Source organism: Marmota flaviventris, chromosome 15 (genome assembly GCF_047511675.1).
Source record: "Marmota flaviventris isolate mMarFla1 chromosome 15, mMarFla1.hap1, whole genome shotgun sequence".
NCBI classification, from domain to species: domain Eukaryota; kingdom Metazoa; phylum Chordata; class Mammalia; order Rodentia; family Sciuridae; genus Marmota; species Marmota flaviventris.
In genome coordinates this window covers 39,988,795-40,013,980 of record NC_092512.1, presented here as the reverse complement: position 1 = coordinate 40,013,980, position 25,186 = coordinate 39,988,795, and the positions used below count along the sequence as shown (strand labels likewise).

Genomic DNA, 25,186 nt, shown 5'->3' with positions numbered 1-25,186 from the left:
ATGCTATGTAAATAGTTGTGGTACTGCGTTATTTAGGGAATGACAAGAAAAAAGTCTATATATTCAATACAGATGCAGTGTTTTTCATATATTTTTGATCCGTGGTAGACTGAATCCACAAATGAGAAACCTTCGAAACGGAGGATTGAATCCTCATTTAATTCTCAATCTATGATGGAAGTAAGTGATTATCTTCTTTAAAGAGAGGAAGGTGAGATTCAGAAAGATTGAATAGCTTGTCCTCTTTGACACTGTTAGGAAGAATGGAGATAAAATCTGAGAATCCAGATACAAATCCAAACCCCTTTAATTCTAGAGCCATAAGAGATACACTACTCTAATCAAGTAAGGAAATAAACCTTTCTGGTCTTCAGTTTCTACATCAAACCATTTTTAATGACAGGTTGGGTCAAAAAAGTTAAACTATTACCAGGTCTGGTGGTGGTCACCTGTAATCCCAGCGACTTTGGAGGCCAAGGGAGGAGGATTGAAAGTTTAAGGCCAGCTTGGAAAACTTGGTAAGACCCTGTCTCAAAATAAAAAAGGGCTTGAAATGTAGCTAAGTGGCACAGGGCCCCTGGGTTCAATCCCCAGCTTCTCAAAAACAAGTTTTAAAAATATTAAATCTAAGAGAGATAGTAGGATTTGCATATAATTTTAAAATAAAGAGGAGTAAATACATAGTTTTGTCCATTTTCAAGTTCTTAGCCTCAACATGTAAAGTCTGAGGCATAAAAATCTAGAACAGAAAACAATTGGTAGCATTAGCATGACTGGTAGTTACTGGTGTGCTTCCACCATTACCAGATAATATCTTACTTTTTTTTCCCTTTCAGTTTTAAACTGAAGTGTTATTTAATGATCTTAGTCACAAACCAATTCTAAAGTTATATTGCCTTTTTTTTCCTTCTGTCTCTGCTACCACAATTTCTTGTTATGACTTGGTTCTGTATGCAGGACTAAAAACTTAAGAATGACTGCTTCTAGTCTACATGAGCAAGGTTCAAGTTTGAAAGATATGAAGAAATGCAGTGCATTTGTACATTGGCACATTGTTTTACAAAGGCATAAAAATCTAGGGACAAAAAACAATTGGTAGCATTAGCATGACTGAAGGAAAAGGTATTCCATAAACTCTTCTGTATCCTTTAAGTTGCAGCAGCTGGTTACAGGGTGCAAATGGCCAGAGAAGGAAGACCTATGTCAAGGGATCAGATACCCAGGATTGCACAATTCAGCTCCTCTAGGAATTAAGCCTTGAGCCTGTATGTTTCCAGGTAGGTTGTTATTGCTGATTCAAAAATTATTTTAGGTTTCTTCCCTATTCATATAGGGTAGGGATTACACTTCTTTGTCTTTTTAAAAGTTAGGCATTGGGCTAAGGAACTGAACAGACACTTCACAGAAGATAAACAATTGATCAACAAATATATGAAAAAATGTCCAACATCACTAGCAATTCGAGGAATGTAAGTCAAAACTAAGATTTCATTCCACAGCTGTCAGAATGTCAGTTATCAAGAATAAAAGCAACAACAAATGTTGGCAAGGACGTAGGGGAAAATGTACATTCATACAACTGCTGGTGGGACTACACATTGGTGCAACCATTATGAAAAGCAGTATGGAGATTCCTTAGAAAACTTGGAATGGAAACACCATTTGACCCAGCTATCCCACTCCTGTTTATGTCCAAAGGACTTAAAATCAGCAAATTATAGTGATGTGACCACATCAATGTTTATAGTAGCTCAATTCAAAGTAGCCAAACTATGGAACCAACAGATGCCCTTCAACAGATGAATGGATAAAGCAATGTGGAATATTACTCAGCCTTAAAGAAGAATAAAATTATGGCATTTGCCAGTAAATGGATGAACCTGGAGAATATCATGCCAGTCCTCCAAAACCAAAGACCAAATGTTTTCTGATATGTGGGTGCTACTTCACAATAAGGGGAGAGGGCTAGGGAAAACTGGAGGTACTTTGCATTAGGCAGAGGGGAGTGAAGGGAAGGGAGGGGTATGAAGCATTGTAGAATGAACTGCACATAAAATCACTCTATGTACATATATGATTACATGACTGGTGTGACTCTACATCATGTACAGCCAGAAGACATTCACGATACATTGACCTGTATAACCAAAATAACATGGAACACAGCCCTTGTGGTCCCAAGAGTGTGTATGAGAAGAAATGTGTATGATTTTTAAATCACTCGGGATTTTAGGAGCATTTGTTACTGTAGCATAGCTAACCTAATCTGATATTGTTTAAAACGGCAAAATGAAGTTCTGTGGTGCAGGAAGACCAGGCAAGATAGTTCCATGTTGTTTCCCAGCAGTACGTTCTTCATTGTTTCCTGTTTATTGACTTCATCTGTTGGAGAATGCTCTGAAAGCACACATCTGTGTCATCTTTGCCACTGTGTTTTAGGACCTCAAATGTTTGTTGAGTGAATGAACAAAATATCTTTACAGGAAGGACACTATACCTGATTCTGAACAATTACAAATTAGGTTTCTCAAGTTTCTTTCAAGACATCAGGCACACTACAAAATGCTTGTGCACATAACCCCCAAAGTTGGTGACTTTAAATCAATTTCTTCCAATTTTGAATCCAGCTACATAGTTCTACTCAGAGATAGCTGCCTCACACATCTGGCATTTGGTTGGCATGTGTGGACCAACGGGTTTGGCCAGGTATCTCTTTTTTCTTTCCAACTCGCTTCTCCAGTAGAATGACTAGACCTTTTTAAATAATAGCACAGGGTTCCAAGCATACCCCAATATCCAAATGTTTATCAAGAATCTAGTTGAGACCTGGGGTTGTGGCTCAGCGGTAGAGTGCTTGCCTAGCACATGTGAGGCCCAGGGTTTGATCCTCAGCACCACATAAAAATAAATAAATAAAAGGTTAAAAAAAAAAAAAAGAAGAATCTACTTGATAATGTCCCATATGCCCCATGGGCCAAATCTCATTGGCTGTTAAGAGAAGGAATTTCTCAAGAGTGAAAATAACAAGTATGGTTCACTGAGTACATCAATATTAAAGTCTACCCAATGTGGTGATCCTAAGGCAGATAGTCATGGTGCCTTATTTTACAAATATAGAAGCAAAGACTCAGTGATAAAATCACTTGCCCAGGATAATATATGTGGTGAGGGTATTCATGTTATAAATCTGCTTGCTGGTAGTAAGTCGGTTTATTATGGCTGTTACTGTCTTATTGCCTTTCCTCCTCTTCAAACTTTCCTCCCTGTCCCTTTCCCTTTGCTGAATTTTAGTAGCCAATTGCAGGCAGTTTTGAATATCTGTGCTCAGCAAGACAACATTGTAGATAATCCAAAGTAGAATATGTTTGGAGCATTGAGTAGTACTTATTAGATGGGTGGTGTATTATGCTCTAGAAACTCATAACATTTCAAAGGAAATAAAGCCACCTAAAGAAATGAAAAAACCACTTGAAAAGATTTGTGAATGTTAGAGCAGGAAAACTTTCCACCGTTGCCATCTTCATCAGAATGGCAAAGTACCAGCATATAGTACTCTTACTTCACTTCTTTTCTCTAAGCTTGTTAATTTTAGTTGAGGACATGGTTGAGCAAAATAAGAATTAAGTCAATAGGAACTTATAAGAAAGTTCTACCAGAGTGTATATGTCCAAATATATAATATCAAAAAAATTGTTTCTAATATAAATTGAGACCTGAGGCATTTATTTTAAAATATATTTTACTCATACATATGTTCATTTTACAACATTACATGTTAATATTGATCAAAAACTAAAGAGTTTTTAAGAATTTTTCAAAGTCCTGTAGAGAGGCTTTGGCAATCTCTTTACAAAATATTTCATCAGGAATAGATACTAATTTGTCCAAAGAGATGTAATTAGGTTTTGCTGGATCATACTGTGCTCTTCCCAAATAGGTAAGAAATAGGTGTCTTTCTTTGATTTTAAACAACCTTGTGTTAAATACCTGGAAAAAGAAAAATGTTTTAAAAACATTATACATCCAATGCATCAACAATTATCAGACCCAAGCACATTCTCCCAGCACCAACCAATGGAGAGAGATGATTCTGGAATGGTAGCCCCCTCTAACATTTTTCACCAGCCTATGGCAAGCGGTTTTGTGGATTTTTCTAAAGGTCTACCAATTTCCATGTATGGAGGCACCATTAATACCCTCTCATCCTCAGCTTGCTGATGTTCCTGGAGGTCCATTGTTTAATGGGCTTCACAACCCAGATCCTGCTTGGAACCCTATGATAAAAGTTATCCAAAATTCAACTGAATGCACTGATGCCCAACAGATTTGGCCTGGCACGTGGGCACCTCATATTGGAAACATGCATCTCAAATATGTCAACTAAGTTAGAAGGTCTTTACTCTTTAGCCTTGTTTGAGAAATCTATGACCTTGGAAGAACCCTGGGGAACTTTTTTTTTTTTTTTCTTTTTTAAATGTGCCTAACTAAGAAATTTTCTCTGAGGCTTTAGCAATGGAAATTTGATTTCCCATTGTATAAGAACAAATTGATTTCCTATCCACCTGATTATGTTCTCTGGTTAGTTTAGCCATTTTCAACTTAAGATCAGATGAACTTAGTGCTTTTGGCTAAACATACCGAATGCTACTTGTATGCAGAAGAGAATTAGATGATTACATGTTTCAATCTTTTAGGGTGGTAAATACATGTATAATTGTTTACATACTGGAAAGGAAAAAGTTGAGTAAATTTCTTGTCATATAATGGCTCTACTAAATGTAGCCTGTATTAATGTGAAATATTTACCAGAATATTCAATAAAAAGATGAACAGTGTTTAGAAAAAAAAAACAAAAAACATTATACAATAAAAGTTGAAATTTCAAGTTTACTTGGCCAGATATTTTAATAGGTTAACAAATATACTGACCACATATTCAGTAAATATGACTAATGCAACAAGACTTAAATTCTGTAGTTTCTGCTAAGAAATTATGACTAAATAGACTAGGGGTATAGCTCAGAGTACATGTTTAGCATATGAGAGGCTTGGGTTTGATCCCAAGCACCCCAATAAAATCATTAGATAAGGAATTATAATTAGAGGCTGGGGTTGTGGCTCAGTGGCAGAGCACTTGTCTCGCACATGTGAGGCACTGGGTTCGATCCTCAGCACCACATAAAAAAATAAATATGCAAAATAAAGATATTGTATCCATGTATAACTAAAAAAATATTTTTAAAAGAAGAAATTATAATTAAAACAGGACTCAAAGCTAATAAGCAGAATAATAAATTAAGGGCTACACAGTGGGCAAAGAACATAGACTACTCCAGAGACAATCTATTAGAAGAGCAAACCCTCAGGCCTCATCCCAAAACTACATATTCCCGAAACTACCTCATCAGAAACCTTGAGAGCAGGGCTTAGAAATGTTTTAATAAGGCTTCAAGATAATTCCAATAAGTGATCAAGAGTTATGTTAGAAAAAAAAAAAAGTAAGATCTCCTAATCTGCAAAGCTTCCCTATTTTTTAAATTCCTGCAATCAAAATGAAATTCATCTGATCTGATCAACTAGGGAAAGTATGTCTCCCTACCTCAGGTTAAAACTCCCAATGAGTAGGGAGTGTGGAACCAACTTTAAAAAGCAATAAGAAGCAGGCCAGGTCCCTACAGACCACTGCAAGAGAGGAAGGTGAAATGGGAGTTCTGGCCACACCTGTGCAAGAGCCATACAGGTCAAGACATTTGAGAGACTTCTGGAAAGGCCCAGATGACCTATCAGTGTGAGTTCTGGAGCTCTCCTCTTGCTTGTACCAGACACAGTGAGAATACTCGGCATGGCACATAACCTCTAGGCTTCTTTCCCAATGTTCAACTGGAAACAAAATAATAATAGTTGACTTGGATAGGACACTGTGCAAAACTGTTGAAACCTTGCTTTGAGAACAGTGACCAAAAATAGTACAGGGTGCTAACTCAGCATGGGGCTGGTATGCCTTTGGAACAATACATGTCCTTTTTTCTGTCTATGCAAAAACAAATGACATCCTGTTCTGCCCTCATTTTTGGTAACTTAATTTCCTATTACTACATTATTTTGCTAATGAAGATGTGAGATACTTTAGTTTTAGTTTTTCCCAAGTATGGCTCCTTGGCAGTAACTCTTGACTTAAAAAATTATCATACAAGAGACAACACCACAAATGATTCTGAATCAATAATAGTCTGAACTATTTATATAGCTCATGATCAGCTATTGTTTACTTTTCCAATAACTCAAGGTTTCTTTATCACTAAATTTGAGGATGGAGGGTTGTTGACCACCAAGGACTACTTCGCCATTGTCACAAAAATTTCATGGTATATATGCCAACCAATTTCATCTTGTTAATGATGTATTAGTCTTAGGGATTTTAAAAAAAAAAAGGTCCTCTAGCCCGAGAATTACTGAAACCCTGTTGGGAAGGGATAGGCAGGTTTAAGGGGATCCTGAATATATAACCTCCTTCCTTCTTCCTTAGTGATTTAATGTTCATGACTCTGAAGCTGCTTTTGTTATCCTTTACCTTCTGTGACCTCTTCTTTAAGATGACTTAATTAACCAGTTATGAAGTTATAATCCTTTCTCCATTTTAATTAATCATAAGGTATATATGCCAACCACAACCATTATTGTATGAAATTAGTTTCATACCACTAAATTTTAAAACATTTGCCAAAATCTTAACAGTTTTACCAGGTCCCTCATAGCCTCTCAGTTAATATACTTCCCCATTAATAACTTTTTGACTTTTCAGCAATACGCCCAGACCTCAGGAACCTGAGAATCCCAATTTGGAAGCAACAGTTACATGACTGGGCTTTGAACAAATGATTGTGATGTACCTGTCAGTTTATAGTTTCCTCCACTTGGAAGGTTTCTCTCCCTCTGTTAAGTGCCACTCATTATTTGACTGAGGAACATCACTTCTAGAGTGGTGGCATACCTGGTAGAGTGTGTGATTTAAACTCCACTGACATAGTTCTAATCCTGCCCCTACTTGGTAACCTTGGGCAGGTTCCTTAATCCCTTTATGCTTACTTTCTTCATTTGTAAAATAGGGATGAAAATAGCACTCATATGGTGGTTGTTATAATTATTATACTGAGTTGGTACAAGGAAAGCAGTAGAGATGGAGCTGGCACAGTAAGCACCCAATAGCTCTTACTAGGATTCTTCTACTTCTACAATGAATAACTGGTCTACCAGTCCTCTGCTTGAGAACCTAACATTATGTAAAACAATCATATTCTTAGAACCCTGTCTACCACACTGCATTATAAGTTCCACAAGAATGCAAGCCAAATCTATTTTTATATCCTTAGTGCCCACATAGTGGATGCTCATTATATACTAAGTAAATGACTAAACCACTAGGGTTTAGAGGGGACAAAAGTTAGATTCTCTTATCATGATCTATTGTCACTGAATTATCCACTTACATAGGGGAAACAAATTGTGACTGCTTTTCAGTTGAAAATTACTTAACATTATAATTGCTCCATCAGCCAAATTACAACAACTGTAGCTTTTAATACTTTTTGTTCAACAAATATTTATTGCATGCCTACTAAGTGCCAAGTGTAGTTCTAGATTTGCGGAGTCAGCCATGTGTGAATCAGACAAGTCTATGCCACTCCAGAGTTAAAAAAGAAGCAAGTCTGATTAGTTCAGAAAATGTAACTGTGGCTTTGGCATAATGACAAACTAGAACTATTTTATGCTTTGGTAGGAGAGCACTATGCTATCACTTGTTAATTCATAGATTTAGACTGTGAATGAAAAGTTCATGTAGCACTGAAAGGATCTTTAAGGGAATTTAAATGGAGAAAAACACATTCTTCTCCCTGATTCCAACAGGAATGAGGAGTAGGTGGCAACCCAAGAGACACAGACAAATCACTAATTCTCTTTAGGAGATGCAGACCTCTGCCCTGCAGCTGTGAACTTCCCACAGCTGCATGCCACCATGCACCTGGATGGTAGTAGCCCTGAATGCAATGCAAGGGCAGCTCTCAGAGTGAGCCATGAGCTGCATGCATTACCTGTGGGAACTTGACAATGATGTGGTGGGGAATGCTCATCACATTGTGAACATAATCAAAAGTCTCCGTAAGTTTCCTTTTATTTGCAGTTAGCATCTTTGGGATTTTGGTGATCATATGCTGAATTTCATTATGTTTAAAACCAAGTTCAAGACGATAAACCTATAGGAAAATTAATTTGTTATAAGTTGTAAATAGAAATAATTATTTTGGTACTACACTAAAGGACACATTGATTATTATCTCAAAATTTTAAATAATGACATTTTAAAATCTGGGGACAGATGTCAATGCCCTCAAGGGATTAGTGCTTACTACTTCTGGGGTAACCAGAATTTCAAACCCACCTCCTGAAAATGATGGGTGATCATCAAGAAGCAGCAGCATAATTATGAGATGGGATAACAGTGCACAAGGGAGGCCTGGACAGGCTAGCTGCATGGGCCAGGTACAAATAGACCAGCATTAAGATTCCAAAGTGCTTTTGAGCTTTCATTCCCAAAGCACAATCATATACATGTTATTAAAAAACCTACATGTCCAAATTCCAAACAGAAAACAAAACTAAACACTCATGCAGGGGTAGGTTCTCCATGTACTTTCACAGTGTCCAATGCTCCCCCACCAAGCCATCACTCTTAATATTCCTTACTTTATCCCCCTACCAGATTCTAAGCTCCACAAGCACAGACTACCTCCCTAGCACTGAGAACAAAACACTTATTTATTTTTGTTTATTGGTTCTTTTTAGTTACACATGACAGTAGAATCCATCTGATATAATTATATAAGCATGGAATATATCTTATTCTAGTTAGGACCATTCTTGTGTATGTACATGATGGTGGGATTCACTATGATGTTTTCATATACGTACACAGGAAAATTATGTCAGATTCTTTCCATTGTCTTTCCTTTTCCTATCCTCCCTCGCTTTTCAACATTCCCCATTGTTTAATCGACTGAACTTCTATTCTTCCCCTGCCATCCCCCTACCTCTTGTTGTGGATTAGCTCCCACAAGTCAGAGAAAACATTCAACCTTTGACTTTTGGAGACTTGCTTATTTCACTTAGTATGATGGTCTCCAGATCTACCCATTTACTGGCAAATGTCATAAACTCATTCTTCTTTATGACTCAGTAACACTCCATTGTGTGTACATACTACATTTTCTTTATCCAAGAATGAAACACTTCAGTACCTCAGAGAATAGGCCTTATATAATTTCAGACACTTCTACAGCCGTGTGTATTAACTCTTTGTTTGCCGTTGGCTTCATACTTTTCTTTTGGAGGAAAGACAGTAAAGAATATCTGATATATTCTGTGATAGAACTAGAGCTGGCAATTGGCACAGGTGTCAAGGATAGCAATGTGCTGCCCACTGCTCTGTTCATAAGAGTCTTTTAGATGCAGCCTCCTAAATGCCCTAAGACATAGAAAGAGTCACAATGGGCAAACAAAGCATTTTCATAGATTGATAACACAGATTAGGAAATAGAGACATAGCCTCTCATGTCAGGCAACAGAAGCAGTTTCCAGATACTACCAATAGGTACCAGTGTCTACAAGATGATTTACACATGTAACATCTGATCAATATATGAAAATATCATTAAATGACACAAATTTCTTGCTAGATATTTTTATATTATATTTTATATATTTTCTGTCTTTTTATAAATAAATTCTTTCAAAATCCAATTTTCTTTAAGATGACAATAGCAAAATGTATTCCCTTTGAAGGGCTTAAACACGTAAAGAAAGAAAATGATTTCTCAAAAGCTTTACACTGTCCTACCTTCATATTTTCTTTCACAGGTTCCAGACTTCCAGTTAGTAGCCTTGGAAGACGAACAACTAAATCTCTAGTCTATAATTAGAGACAAAACAATCTATTATTACTATATATGCACATTTAACTAGTTTGGAAAACTAAGGCATTAGAGGGAATAAGCTAAAATTTAAAAGATGAGCCAGCTGGAGAAATGATAGGCACCTCAGAAAAATATAATACTGTTTGAGGAAAAAACAAATATTGAAAACAAGCCTTAAAAATTCCAAGTTGATGGAATACTATAAAATGATGAAGCTTTATGTTTAAACTAGCAGGGTAATTCATTTTCTTAAAAAAATACCAAGACTTTTTAGAATTCAGATGAGCCAGCATTTATTAGAAACATGAGGTTTAACAGTTACTAAATGTCCTAAGAAGAAAATGTACAAAGTCTCTTCATTCTTTACCTTCTTCACACTAAGTTCAAGTTCTTTTTGAAAAAATCCCAATCTGTTATCCAGTCTTTCCACTGAAAAATTCAGCAGAAATGGGGCATTTCTGACCATCTGTGCAATATCTGTCTTACTAAAATTTTTTGATTGTAGATAAGCCACCCTAGAAAAGTACACAAAAATACATGTATATGGTAAACATTTACTAGCTTCACAATTATAAAGAACTTGAAAAAATAAAGGATAAATAAAACATAGTAAAACAAAATAAAATAGAAAACATTCCATAATAGAAAAATACAATAAAATAAAAAAATTCTGTAATAATGATGTGAACATGGATAAAACTGAACAGTTGTCCATAGGCTCTAGAATGATTTTCTTTTAGATTGAAAATAGAAAATAATCCTGTGTGGCTGAAGGAATATGGAAATTTTATTTTCTTTTAATTTTTTTTTCATACTGGGGACTGAATGCAGGGGCACTTTACCACTAAACTACATCTCCAGATCCTTTAAAATTTTTATTTATTTATTTATTTATTTTGAGGAGGGCTACCAGGGATTGAACTGAGGGTACTCAACCACTGAGTTTTAAAATCTACTCAATTTTAATAGACATTTTAATGCAATATCTATTAAAATTCCCAGCCCTATTTTTTATATTTTATTTAGATACAGGGTCTTGCTGAGTTGCTTAGCACCTTGCTTTTTGAGGCTGGCTTTGAACTCGAAATTCTCCTGTCTCAGCCTCCGGTGTCACTGGGATTACAGGTGTGCACCAGTGCGTTGGGCAGAAAATAATTCTGAAATCCACTAATAGGTAGATTCCTTTTTCATTTAATTTGATTTATTTCATGGTAAGAAAAAAATGAAATAGCTTCTGTTTAGGCCCCCCCGACCCCCCACTAAGAACAGAAAAACACCAACGAAGAATATAAGAGATCTCGAACTGTCTATTCAGAGGACCCTTGAAGAAAGGCTGTAACTGAAAAAAGATTTTTTTTAATGTTAGCATATTTAACATACATTTTCATAAATAATTTTACTATAGTCTTTTTTTTGGTAATTGAATTTTTTTTTTAAATTTTTTTTTGTAGTGGTAGATGGACAGAATGCCTTTATTTTATTTGATTATTTTTATGTGGTGCTGAGGATTGAACCCAGTGCCTCACTCATGCTAGGCAACTGCTCTGCTACTAAGTTACAGCCCCAGCCCACTACAGTCTTTTAATATGTATTTTGTTAACATCTCAGAAATGTTCCCAAGTTTCTGGGAACCCAAATATGGTAGTATAATATAAAAAGTTTAACTGACTTTTCAAAATCTAAAAATATAGTAAAGGGTAGTTTTATTATATGCCTAAATATATCAAGATGTTATTTTGTTTACTTCTTATCAGAAAAATAAAAAATTCTATGAGCCAGATAAATTATCCACATTACATTTGAAGAAATATAGATTCAAAGAAGCTAAATAATTTGTCTTGGATCATCAAATAATCAATGCTAATAATTCAAATTAGAATGTAACATGCCTACATCTAAAGCTTATGGTGGTTCTGCACTAAACTTAATTACTTTAGTCAGCTGAATATTACTCCTTCAAAGTAGCTCCTTTGAGGCATGAAAGGAAACAATTGATAAATTTAATTATATGAAGAAATACTATAAAACAAAGTCAAAAAAATGACTGGGAAAAATATTTGCAAAATGCCTTAGAGAAAGAACCAATGTTTCTAACATATAAAAGAATGTTTACAAGAAAGAAAAAAAGCCCAATTAAATAATGTTGCCAAGTGTGGCGGCACACACCTGGAATCACAGTGACTTGGGAGGCTGAGGTAGGATTATAAATTGGTGGCCTGCCTAGGCAACTTAGCAAGACCCTGTTTCGAAAAAATAAAAAGGACTGGGATGTAGATCAGTGGTACAGCACTTCTGGGTTCAATCACTGGCACCAAAAAGAAAAAAGAAAAAAATGGCAAAAGACATAAATAATTTACAGAAAAGGAAATTTAAATAGGAATTCAACACATACAAAGTAATCTGTAACATGAAAAGTATTCCAACATTTGTTGTTTAAAATACGAGTTTCCAAAATTAACAAAGAGGTATTATTTTTACTTGTAAAATGGAATCATAAAGTTGATAACACTATTATTAGTGAGGATAACAGAGAAATTGGACTTCTGTACTGGGGGAATATATACTGGAAAACAATTCAAATAAATGCAATATCTATTAAAATTACAAATGAATATATCCTTTGACCTCACAATTCTACTTTTAGAAATGTATCTTACAGGTAATATTAGTGAAATGAGGTGTATAGGAATTGCTAAAGCACTGTGACAGGAAAGACCGCAAAGACCCTGGAGGTTTATAAGTAGGGTACTAAATAGATCTGTAGTATGGATTATTCTGGATTAAAGAATAGAAAGTGCGTAAGAAAGAAACATTTCCAAGATATAGTTAAGAAAAGTGGGGTTAAAATAGTATGTATAATTGCTACCAGTTATGTGTGTGTGTGTGTGTTTACTCTTATATAGGACAGAATATTCCTAGAAGGTGGACACAAACCTGGGTGGTAGTAGCTATTAATGAAGATAATAGAGAAATTGCACTTCTGTATACTACTGGGGGAAGTATAAACTGGAAAACAACTCAGATAAATGCAATATCTATTAAAATTAGTTGAGTCTTGGAAGGCCATGGAGAAGAAGGAGGGGAAATAGGATAACTTTCTTGGGGAAGGGGGACAGGCAGCCATGTTGTGTCTGACTAAAATATTATTAAAACTGCTGTCAAGAAGTTTATTTTTCATCATATGTCCTTTTGAGTATATGAGGATATATTACCTATTAAAAAATTCTAAGTAATTAAGAAATGTTAAACAGTTCAATCTGATAGTCAGCCAGGTTTAGGAATCACTGATCAAACTATCTATATTAGAGAAGATTTCTTAGGTCTTATGAGAATGTGTGATCTTAAATGGGTAACTTAAGTTCCTTTAAAGTTTAAATTTCCTTCACAAAATTAAACATAGGGAAACATTATGACGCAATAGCCAACCCTCTGGAGTTGTACTAAGTGGGTTTGAATCCCAATTCTGTCACTTAAAATTAACTTTTAATCTTGGGCAAATTACTGAACCTCTCTGTGCCTACCATGTATAATAATGACAGTAAAAATCATGGTATAGTCTCTGAAAGGATCCCCATTGTGAGAATTGAACCCAGTGCCTCACACATGCCAGGCAAGTACACTATGGCTGAGCCTCAGTCCCAGCTCCTAAATAGCACTTTAATAAACAACTTTGGAGTAACTTTTGAGCAACAAGGCAAGCTTGTTGTCTAATGGGGAGGCAATCAGTGTTCTGGCAACCAGGGGGAGCAGCACTGGATGTGAGAGTTTCCTGGAATCACTTTCTGCCTCTTTATTGTGACAGCCTATCTGTATCACACTAGACTGTAAGCCACATGATGGGACAGAGGACAAGTTTTATGTCTGGTGTCCAGGCCTTGACTATATAAGGGCTCAAGTTGTTTTGTGCAAGGATTACAGTTTTCTTTTGTTTGTTTTTCCTAATTCAGAGAAAAGGTTCGAGAAGGTATAAGAAACAGCAAACTTTCTGAAATGCAGGGAGGCTATTTTCCAGTGTGGAAAATAGTATGGGGGGGGGGGTCAAGATTAGATGCAGGCTAACTAGGAGACTACTGGAGCATGAAATTATTGGTATGAAATAATTAGGAACTGAGGCAAAGTATTTCAAGTGGAGATTAAGAGAAACACACTAATTTGAGAGAAAATAAAGTAGAACCGATAGGCCTTGGTAATTTGTTAGGTGTGGATGACAAAAGAAGAGAAGTCAAAGTTAATACCAGCATTTCTGACCTCAGCAACAAGGTAAATAGTGCCCCCCATTTATTGAATCCTGGAACATGGAATGATTTAGATAAAAGTTGGGGGGAATTCAAACTGTTAACTTCAGGACAGGGACTTGTCTTATTCTTTGTGGTTCTTAATGCCTAGCAGGACCTTCACTCACAGATCAACACTGTCTCACTAAAGATTCTCTCAGTCCACAATTCTTTGAATGTTGAATGAAGTACAAAGTTGTTTATTAAAATGCTATTTAGGAGCTGGGACTGAGGCTCAGCCATAGTGTACTTGCCTGGCATGTGTGAGGCACTGGGTTCAATTCTCAGCACCGCATATAAATAAATAAAATAAAAGTCTATCAACAATTAAAAAAAAATAAAATAAAGTGATATTTAAAGAAGAAGAAAGGAATAACCAAAATAGTTAACTTATAACATGATTAACAAAATTAGACAATAATTTGCCAAGAGAATGTCAAATGTCTACTATTAAAAATTGGATATAGAAAAAACACACAAGATCATGTTTTCAGAACTAAGGGTACTCTCAGAAAATACAGCTATTTGTTAATAGTCATTAAAAAACAACTTATACCAGTTTCTGAAGAGAAATAGTTAAGTACTGACTTAGCAATAGATGAAACAATGAAATAATAATAAGCAGTTGAATAAATAATTTAAATCAAAGAAAATCCATAACAAAAAAAATAACATTCATGCTCATTATCTCAGTAGATCCCGTACAACAGAGACTTAAAAAATTTCTTACACATATATTTCCTCTATAGCCACTTCTTAGGTTATGTGAAAAATCATTCTAAAAGCCCTACCTGATCCTAAGATTTTCAAGGTCTTCAGAGAAAACAGCATAGTTTTTAGTCAGGAATGTTCCCAACTGGTTATCCTCTAAACCCAAATCCTTGAGAAACAGGAGTATTTGCTTAATGTCTTTTTCAAAATCCAGTCTTAGAAGAAGGTTGGCTGCATCTGGATGTTTTTCTATCTTGGACAAATCCACTCCTACAATAAATTATAAATACTGTTTGAAGACCACTTCTTAGTTTAGCCATCAAAGTTCATACATATAAGCATTAGAAATTACTGAGGAATAACCTATTCAAAGGAGAACTGAAATAAACAAAATAGAAACTTCTAAATATCTACAGCTAAACTGGTTACAGAAATAAAACAAATTAAAATGAATTATAGTATTTATTTCAAAGACATGTGTAGAGGGAAATGAGCATTTGTGGCTAAATGTCTCCCAAGACAAATTCACTAATCACTGGATCATCATCATTTCTATGGCTTCTGGATATGGTTTGAAAGATAGTTGGGATCCCTTAATGATCTCCTTGGTAACTGCTCAACTGGTAAATTTGCAGGGTATAAACTCTATGAACAAATTGTTACTTTGAAATTTTTAAGTCATTTCCTTAAGTAAAATTACTATTTAAAAAATATGCTCATGATCCCCTTCACAGGGGGAATAAAAATTACCCTATTTCTTACTCATCACTGGCATCTCCAGGTCTTTATTGCAGAGACAAGGACCTTAAAGGGGCTTACAAATGTCTGAGTGAGAATGTGTGCACACATACAACCCTCAAGCACTACAGAAAGCAGCAAGTACACAACCTTTAACCTTTACGTACCCTTCTAATCTTATATAATCTAAGTAAACAAGACAAGAAACATGAGAAGAAGTAAAAAAGGGAGAAACCAAGGTGATATTTTAAAGCATTTTTCACTTTCTCATACTGTTTGATTTCAGCATTACTTAGGCAGAGAATCAAAGAACGTGTAATTCAAAATTCTCATTAAAACTGAGGATTTCATTCTTTTTCCTTTTATCTGATTTTAAGAGATGAAAAGGAAAGCCTCTCCCACATCTTTAAAATAAACATTTAGATAACATAAAACCTTAAGTTTAGACTCAAATTTCATAATATTGAACATATTTCTTCAGATTAAAAATAACCCCAGAACTGATTTCTAGAGGCAACTTTACAGTATTACATATAAAAACAATGAAATAAAAACATTCTTTCTTTAATGGTAAATGTGATCAGAAAAGCAGACCTAATTATAATTCTAAATCCAAATTTCTTAATATTAAACACATAATAACCACAATTAGCAAAACAGCTAAACAGAATACACACACACAAACACACACACACACAAAATGAAGACTAGAAAACAGATTGGGATGAACTAAAGTAATTTACTGTAGGCTAATAATGGCATTTTATATCAATAAGAAAAACATTCATTAAACTATAATGGGACCAGGGCTGGAGCTATATAGCTCAGAGGCAGAGCACTTGCCTCACACCTGTGAGGGACCGGGTTAGATCCTCAGCACCACATATAAATGAGTAAAAAAAAAAAGGTCCATTGACAACTAAAAAAAATATTTTTTTAAAAAATATATAATATGGACCACTAACTATCTTGTAAAAAAATTAAAAATTCTTCTGTATCTTATGCAAAATTAATTCCATGTAGTTAAGAATCTAAAAGTATATTAACTACTGAAAGAAAACACAGAACTCAAAATACAGTATTGTTTAATTTCAAAAAAATATAAGATGCAGTGGCTTGGGAGGCTGAGGTAAGAGGATCACGAGTTCAAAGCCAGCCTCAGCAACTTAGTGAGGCCCTTAGCAACTCAGCAAGACCCTGTCTCTAAAAAATAAAATATATAAAAAAAGGTAGGGTGGGGCTGGGGATGTGGCTCAGTGGTAAAGTGCTCCTAGGTTCAATCCCTGGTATTAAGAAAAAAAAAATATATCATATATATACATACATATGGAAGATATATGAATGGCTTTCTGTGTGATACATATTTGTTTGTTTGGAAAAAGGTCTGGAAAACTTAAACATCTCAGTAAGAATGATCACCTTTGGGAAGTGAAATGAAGATGTAAAGAGGACAGATCTATTTCTTGTAATATATGCATTTTTAACAACTAGATGTAATTCTTCTATAATTTAAAAATAATTTTAATAGACAATAAATCCAACTACTGGATGGATAAAGAAACAAGATGGAAACTGGTTCCAAATATCTGTGGGAGGATGACTTTAAAAATAGCACAAAGGGCTTAGACTTCAAATTTAAGTAAATATTAGAGCTTTCATGTGTTGAAGTGCCTTGCTCAGCATGAGCTGTCACACCATGACTGTGTTAAAGCAGAAATCCTGAAAAGCTATTTTTTTAATATCTGTATTTTGTTTATTTATTTTTATGTGGTGCTGAGGATCAAACTCAGTGCCTCACATGTGCAAGGTAGGTACTCTAAGCCCCAGCCCCTGAAAAGCTACTTTTTAATACCAATGGAGAAAAGAATCTCATCAGGATAGTACCCTACTCAGCCAGATCACTTGGTTTTACTCAAATTTCATTAACTTGAAAAAACAGTCACTGAATGCCAGGACTTCTGCTAAGCACTGGGGATTAAAAAAAAAAAAAAAAAAAAAAAGGGTAGTATTATGATCTAACCTGTAGATGGTCAGTCTAGTTGGGCTTTATTCTCATCAGTTCAGTAACTACAAATATACCATTGCATTTAGGTACAGTAACACATATTTAGTTATCAGGGTCTGACAGGCAACAGATAGTGCCCTATAAAGTTCAAAAGAAAAGAACTTTAAGGAGGACTAAATAGGGTGACAAAGATGCAGGGAGAAGGGAACACTGGAGGGCACTTCCAGCACCAGAGATCAGAGGGAGATAGAAGCTATTAAGGAAGGACTGCTCAGAAGGAGCTGTTGTCATGGAGAAAGCAACTGGACCCAAAGAAGGGAGGAAAACACTCCCAGTAGGCCCTTCTAGTCTCCACACTGTAGGTGCCTCCTGCCAGGTGAAGCTGCCCAGAACCCAGCTGGCCCCCTGCTCTAGAGCTCCAGCACACAGTGGCTGGCCACCTGGCATAAAGAACAAGTAGAAAAAGGCAGAAACAGCTCTGCAAAGCAAAGAGAAGGACTTAGTATTCAAAACCATGGTTTGGCAAAGCAATCATGGCTTTTCTAAGTTAGTATTGGGTATTAGCATACAGAAGAAGGAATGGTTGAAATATATTCCAAGGCTGTGATGTACTGTAAATTGTGTAAAGGTAGGGACTGCATCTCAGGATTGTCTTGCATCACCATAGAGCTGCCATAGGCAAAGAGAGCTATTTTGAAAAGAAAGGTAACTGGCTTTCTTGCTCATAGTAGATGTCATCTCTCACTTCTGAACTCTCTGGACACTTTTATTATGTATATTTTGGGTGTAAAACATATGTCTTATATATGTATATATATATGTGTGTGTGTGTGTATATATATATATACATATACATATATATACACATACATACATACACACACACACATATAGATATACACATGCTACTGAATAATTACCTAAAGCTATTAACATATTCACTATTACAAATATTCACCAATTTTTTATGTGACACAAAAACATTTAAAACCCACTCTTTCAGCAATTTTCAAGTACACAGAACATTAACTATAGTCATGTTGCACTTTGGATCTGTAAAACTTATTCCTCCATTTCACTGAAACTTTGTAAGTTTTGACAGATATCTCCTTATACCTTCCTCTATTGCCTCCTTCTACCATCATTCTATTCTGCTACTATGTGTTTGGCTTTTTCTTTTAGTTCTCACATGTAAGTGAGATCATGTGGTATTTGTCTTTCTGTGCCTATCTTATTTAACTTAGAATAATGCTTTTCATCCACATTGTTGCCAATGGATTTCCTTCTTAAGAATGGATAATATGGGCTGGAGCTGGAGCTCAGTGGCAGAGTGCTTGCCTTGTACATATGAGGCACTAAGTTTGATCCTTAGCACCACATAAAAATAAATAAAATAAAGACATGCTGTCCATCTACAACTTAAAAAAAAAAAAAGATAGTATTCCATTGTGTATAGCATGTTTTCTTTATCTCTTCATTTACTGATGGACACTTATGTTGATTCATGAAAAACTTTATTTGTATCTCTGATCTCTGATATGGGTCTTAACACATTACCTTTCATCCTTATATTCCAGCTACTCTAAAGTATATGTCTTTAGATGTTTCTGAACACTTGAAGTTTCTTATGAACAAAGGCCATTCCTTATATATTTGGGTCACATTCAGCTAATTGAGCACAGGGACAGATGTGTCAACAATCATCACACATTACCATTAATGCTAGGCTCAAAAATAAGCAGGGAAGGAAGTGGGAGCTTAAAGGAGGACCCCTCTTCAGGGTCAAAGAAAACATTTTCAAGTTATTGGAATTTAAGCTAAGTTCTTCAGTTGTCAGAGCTGGCCAACCAAAAGAGGGAAGTATCAAGGGATAAAGCTGAAAAAGCAAGCAGGAGACAACCAGGAAAAGGTAATGGGAAAATCAGAATGTTACAATAAGAAGCTAGATTAAAAATAACTAAATTGAAGTTTTCAGTGAGGTGCCCTGGCCATTTCACTATCTAGATCCAACTAGTCAACAAGCTAAGGTAGTTAGAGAATAAGCCAAAAGAGAAATTATCCAAATTAGGACATGAGCTCCAGGAGAAAGGTCAGGGAGTAACAGGGAAAACAGGCAGTGGTGTGCCATGGATCTGATAGTTACTCACTGGAAAAACTGTCCCGAAAGGTTATTGGAAGGTGTGGGAAAATTTAACCCTAAGAAACAAAGAAAATTAATCAAATAAAAAACAAGGCAATTATTAACTCCAGGAAAAAGAAGTTATACAGGAAGGAAACAACAAATATACATTTGATTACAATGACTAATGATAGATCTAAAAATTGTAATGTAACACACCAAGACTAATGACATATTTAAAAATTATAATGTAACACACCAAGGTAATTTTAGAGAATATGGAAAAAATACCTGTGTATATATAAAAGATTGACTGTTGTCTAAAATTGATGAAAAAAGAGATAGTATTATAAGCAACTGCTTTTAAAATGTGGAAGTTAAGTACAGTGATAAAAGTAGATACCTTCAGTAAATGGGATGCAAGGTCAGTAAAGAGAAACAGAGCCTTTCACACTATTTGACTTTTGCTCATATGTTTATACTACTTTGATAAAGATTTAAATGTTGAGTAAGGTAAAAAAAAACAAAAATAAAACAACAACAACAACAAAACCCCAAAAGTATACTAAAGTATTTGTAGGGTACTCAAACTTACCTAAAAGCACTAACTTCTGCAGAGTCTCAGAATGATCTACATAGTCTCGAAGTGTGAATGAATCTGGAGGCAGTGGAGGGTGTGCAACAATCTGAACAGCCTCTTCTTCGGAAAGTGGATGCAATGGAGACAAGGGAGGCAAATCGTCCAGTTCTTTGAAGCCAGGCACGTAGAAAGAGAAGCAAGTTAGTGCTTCAGACTATTTCTCCAAAGCCTACTTCTTCCTTGGTTTGTGTCTGTTGCTAGTTAAATCTTGAGATCATTTCAGAATTAATTGTTCAAGAAATCAAAAAATTCTAAGTACCAAGAGGTAAGGTTATGACTATTTAGAAAGATCAACTACTGTTTTTCTCTAAGATAAGAAATTTGTTAGTAAGTTTCAAGGCACAAAACTTTTCTCTTCCACTTTTCAATGACAGGTAAAAGTGTTAAGAGGATCAACTGCCCTTCAAGTACATTTTGAAGAAGAGAATCAGTCTACCATAGCTTGTTAACTTGGCCAAAAGTACAACATATTCAACAGCCTGAATCTCACAGGTTAGTCATGACATTCTGAAAATTCTGCTTTGATGCAGTGCCCTCTTCTCCCAGTTATTCTCCAGTGCCTAAGTTGATGTCTGTCTCTACCACCTGCAGTCTTTCTGGTCTAGCATTGATTCTACGGTGTGTGGTTTTGTGTGTGTGTGTGTATCTATCTATCTATCTATCTATCTAAATATATATATTTTTAATAAAACAATATGTTAGACACTTGGGACTGTAATTTACCTTAAGCTAAGGAATCCAGACTGTGATCTCTTGTTCTGTTTCTCACTTTTTTAGCCACCCTCTCTCCTCCCTGTGTCCAGCTCTCTTATCATTTTGTACATAATTGAATATAATTCCATATATGGTAAAATCTGAATTCCTAGAACAGGAGGCACTAGAAAGGAAAGACTGACTAAAAACAATACAAGGGAACTTTAGCAGTGATATAACTGTTCTATTTGATGACTGGTAGTTGTTATACAACTACATGTATACATCAAAATTCAAAGAATCATATACCCCAAAAGATGGATTTTATTTGATACCAATTATACCCTAATAAATCTAATCTTGTTTTGTTTTGTTTTTTTAGTACTGGGATTGAACCCAGTGCTTGATGCATGCTGGGCAAGTGATCTCCACTGAATTATATTCTCTAGCTCTTATTTTAAATTTTGAGAGAGGATCTCTCAGAATTGCCCAGCTGGCCTCAAACTTGTGATCCTCTTGACTTAGCCTCCTGAAAAGGTGTGATTACAGGCATGTGTCATCATACCTGGTCCAAAAGAAAAAAATTTTAAATACTCTAAGTAAGAAGCATTTAGAAAGCAAATGTAATATTAAAAATACATATATTTATATAATTATATATAATCTATTTTATTTATATAAGATAATCTTATGCACACTAGTAAAATCAAAGTAAAAGAGCAGTAAATAAATAGAGCTGGCATTATTCCTTTTCCTGCCTGGTACAAAGTATGAATAGAAATGGCCTAGCAAAATGTAAATAAGCAGCTCGTTTAAACTACCAAAAGCAGGGAAAGTGGGACTTTTCTAAAAGTTGAGAATTACCTTCTAGAGTCAGGTCGGAGTCAAAGCAGGGCATCTTCTGTGTCTTCTCTGACTGCTCATTCACATAAGGAAGCAGAGTGCTTTGGGCAGAATTATTCTCTTGCCTACTTGAGTTGGTAGACTGGGAATTACTCCATAAGGAGGAAGTTTTGTAAGTCTTAAATCCCCACTGGAGAAAACAATTGTCAGAGGACATCTGAGGCCAAGCAGAAGAGCTTTGTAACCATGTTTTCCCTGGTCTTGGAAAACGTTTTGTGAGTTGTGTGGCATTAATGAAGCGGCTCGACTTAATTGAGTTGAACCATCTGAGTATCTGTTGGGCTGACAAGGCCATTTTTCCTAAAGTAATCTACAAAGGAAAAAGAGAACTATCAAAAGAGAAATTCAGTTTATTTAAATATTTTAAATTGTATTCAAACAACAAAAACAAACTGGAAATTATTATTTTTTTTCTTAAATTAAAGGTGTTTAATTAAATTTGGTTAGACTAAAGTAGTGAAATGTTTCTTATATATAGGGAAAGCCACAAACAAGGCAGTCTTAGTTATAAGCTGAAAAATAGGATTTTCTGAAGTGGAATAATAAAGATAAGATTTACAATTTAACAGTAAAAAGCAAAATCAGTGGTGTAAGAAAATCATTAAAACAAAAATCTGTAAATGTTCAAATTACACATAACCAAATCATCTGTTAATCATTTTTTAAGAAGACAGTGAGGTAGTTAAGTGCTCTTGGAATATGGTTTGAAGGATATTTAAGAAGAACATTGCTGATCAAAATAATATTGAGGGCTAGGGTCATAGGTCAGTGATAGAGCGCTTGCCTAGCATGTGTGAGACACTGGGTTTGATTCTCAGCACCACATAATAATAAATTAAGGTCCATCAAAAACTAAAAAAAATTTAAAAAATAACATTGAGTTATTCAAATGCATTTTATGTACATAGTCACAAAATAAACAGAAAGAAACCACTCTTGTCCTGAACGAATCATCACAACATTATCATTGCTATATTGAACAGTGAAGGCTTTCTTGCTTCGTTCTTAGAGCTGAACTCTGTTGATTATTTCAAAGATGAAGCTGTTCTTAAAAGGGAAATTGAACAAAACTAGTTTTGTCAAATTCTGTTTTTTTGTAGGAAACAAGAAAAAGAACAGCCTTCAAAAGGAAAAGGTCAAAATAGCAAGCAAAACAAAGTAACAGAAACAAATAAGCAAGCAGACAGGCATAAATGTATATTTTGACTGAAAAAGTAGTTTTTAACAGGAAAGATTGTTGCTACTTTAAACTCCAGGAATATGAAATAATTTTACATTTAGCAGCTAATTAGAAAGACATTTTATGTTAAATAAGATAATCCATATAACACACAGCATGGAGTGCTGCATATGAGAAATGATTTATAAATGTTAACCATTATTATTATTGACTAGTCAATCAAAAATAATTAATTCTGTGAACTAATTACGGCATACAACTTTGTGCTTTGTTCATTTATGTTGTGGAATTCAGCTTGTTTTATGCTCTGCATTCGACTAAACACTTGAAGATCTAATTTCTTGGAGATCTGTAGTCTGGGGGAGTTTGTTGGAAGAGATTTATAAAAGTGAAAGTCTCAGTTTCATTCTGAAGTGATCTTAGGAAGTAAGTATTCCCAATAATTTTTGTTAAATTTTGGCAGGAAACAAGCCTCCAAATCTGTCTCTGCAGCAATCATAAAGGCACCAAATTGGGAGTCAGAAGACCAAGGTAGTTATGCCACCTTGACAAAATTAAGTTTCTTAAAGGGGTGTAAAAAATGTTTAGCCCATGATGGTATACAATTATCATTACTCAAATAATTACTCAAATAATAATTTTTATGGGTGGTAGAGATAGAACTTTACAACTGAGCTACACCCCCAGGGCCAAAATAGTATTTATTTATTTATTTGTAAAGGTTAAGGGTACAATAAAATGATCTTATGGTCCCTATCAGGTTTGACATTTTAGATGTAAAAGTTTGTCCAACCTCGTTGTCCTGCTTCAAAGCAAACCCATTCCCATCCCAAATTCACTCTTGTCTCTCTATAATCAAATTAAATTAATATCCCTTCCACATCTGGCAAGTTCACTTTTAAACTCCATCCACATCCATCAAAAGACCTTTGTGAATATAACTAGTTTTTAACCTTCCATTTTTACTTGCAAAAGCATTATCTTTACATTACCACTTCTCTGCTATGTATACATCCTAACAATTCCTTTAGGATAGAAGGGTTGGGTCTTATCTCTGGATCCACCGTCCCAGTAACTATCCCCACCAGAGTCTTGCAGTGCTCCACTGTTTGTAGAACAGAAATGAATCAACCACAAGCATTGTCAACTCCAGGGCCTACACAGTATTCAAAAGCGGGTATGGCATTTGCAAATGTGTACATAAGCTCTGTGAGGTTTCACAATTAAGTTTTCTAACACGGCCCTTGATCACGAAGATGGAAGAAAACACCCTAAAAAACTCCACTAATTAACTTAGTTAAAATTAACTCCACTAATACATCGTACACTAGTTCTCAACTCGATGTCTACTTCGTTAGGTTTAGGAATAAGAACTGAAAATTTTTTTTTTCAGAGTTCCAGATTTCTAACTCTGTAATTAATAAATGACTTCAGGAGATGAAATGGGGACTAAGGGGTGGCTTCGTAATAAAGGGCCTCTCAAATAATGGTGTCGCCCTCTCTAGGCCTTTTTAAACCAGATTTCAGTTCCTCAAACCGAACTTCCGCAGGAAACCACTTCACACGCTGGGCCTCCTCTGTCCTTCCAGGGCCACTATTTAAAAAAACGTATTTTGCGTTTCCAACTCTTGGGCCAGGGGATACGTACCAAACCGAACCAATCTCCCTCCACGGAGCCACGGAGACTTAAAGGCCCTGAGGCTGGGGAGCGCCGCCTGGACGCGGGAGGCCGGGACCCGAGCCCCGCCGGGGACACGCCCACGGGGGTTCCTGCTTCACCTGTGGCGAGGCCTGAGCGTTTTCTGACCCGCGGTGGCTGTCGGGCTCGCCGGGCCGCCCGCCCCGTGCCGCAGCCCCGCAAGCCCGCCTGCCGGCCCGCAGGGCCCAGCCGCCGAGCTCCCCGACCCACGTGTGCTGCGGTCGGAGTGGGCGAGACCATCTGGAGGCTGCGCGGG

At 35.7% G+C, this 25,186-nt stretch overlaps 1 protein-coding gene and 1 long non-coding RNA gene across 5 annotated transcripts; one reads left to right on the top strand and one right to left on the bottom strand.

Moving 5' to 3' along the window:
- Positions 1 to 415: 415 nt before the first annotated feature.
- Positions 416 to 23,816, top strand: LOC139702085 (uncharacterized). 2 transcript variants are annotated; one of them, XR_011704678.1, is made up of 4 exons: positions 416 to 518; positions 1,154 to 1,277; positions 20,830 to 20,947; positions 23,695 to 23,816. It is a non-coding gene; the product is annotated as an uncharacterized lncRNA (long non-coding RNA). The 2 variants fall into 2 exon arrangements; XR_011704679.1 differs by lacking the exon at positions 23,695 to 23,816 and adding an exon at positions 23,152 to 23,329.
- On the bottom strand, positions 3,722 to 25,127 carry Mterf3 (mitochondrial transcription termination factor 3). Of its 3 annotated transcripts, XM_027950561.3 has the most exons (8): positions 24,880 to 25,127; positions 22,013 to 22,361; positions 20,411 to 20,563; positions 15,034 to 15,223; positions 10,336 to 10,483; positions 9,893 to 9,964; positions 8,091 to 8,252; positions 3,722 to 3,987 (listed from the first exon to the last, which is right to left on the bottom strand). In XM_027950561.3, the coding sequence occupies exons 2-8, from the start codon at positions 22,344 to 22,346 to the stop codon at positions 3,793 to 3,795; spliced, it is 1,254 nt and encodes a 417-aa protein (XP_027806362.2). In that variant the 5' UTR covers positions 22,347 to 22,361; positions 24,880 to 25,127; the 3' UTR covers positions 3,722 to 3,792. The 3 variants fall into 3 exon arrangements, with proteins under 3 accessions (XP_027806362.2, XP_027806367.2, XP_071458328.1); XM_027950566.3 differs by lacking the exon at positions 8,091 to 8,252; XM_071602227.1 differs by lacking the exons at positions 3,722 to 3,987; positions 8,091 to 8,252 and adding an exon at positions 8,310 to 8,525.
- Between the last annotated feature and the right edge of the window lie 59 nt (positions 25,128 to 25,186).

Excerpts from the sequence above, each read along its gene's own strand:
- Mterf3 (XM_027950561.3), bottom strand. The coding sequence starts at position 22,346 with ATGGCCTTGTCAGCCCAACAGATACTCAGATGGTTCAACTCAATTAAG. Across the intron at positions 10,484-15,033 it reads CTTGAAAATCTTAGGATCAG|GGTGGCTTATCTACAATCAA; the intron begins GTAGGGCTTTTA and ends GTACTTTTCTAG. Across the intron at positions 8,253-9,892 it reads CTGTGAAAGAAAATATGAAG|GTTTATCGTCTTGAACTTGG; the intron begins GTAGGACAGTGT and ends ATTTTCCTATAG.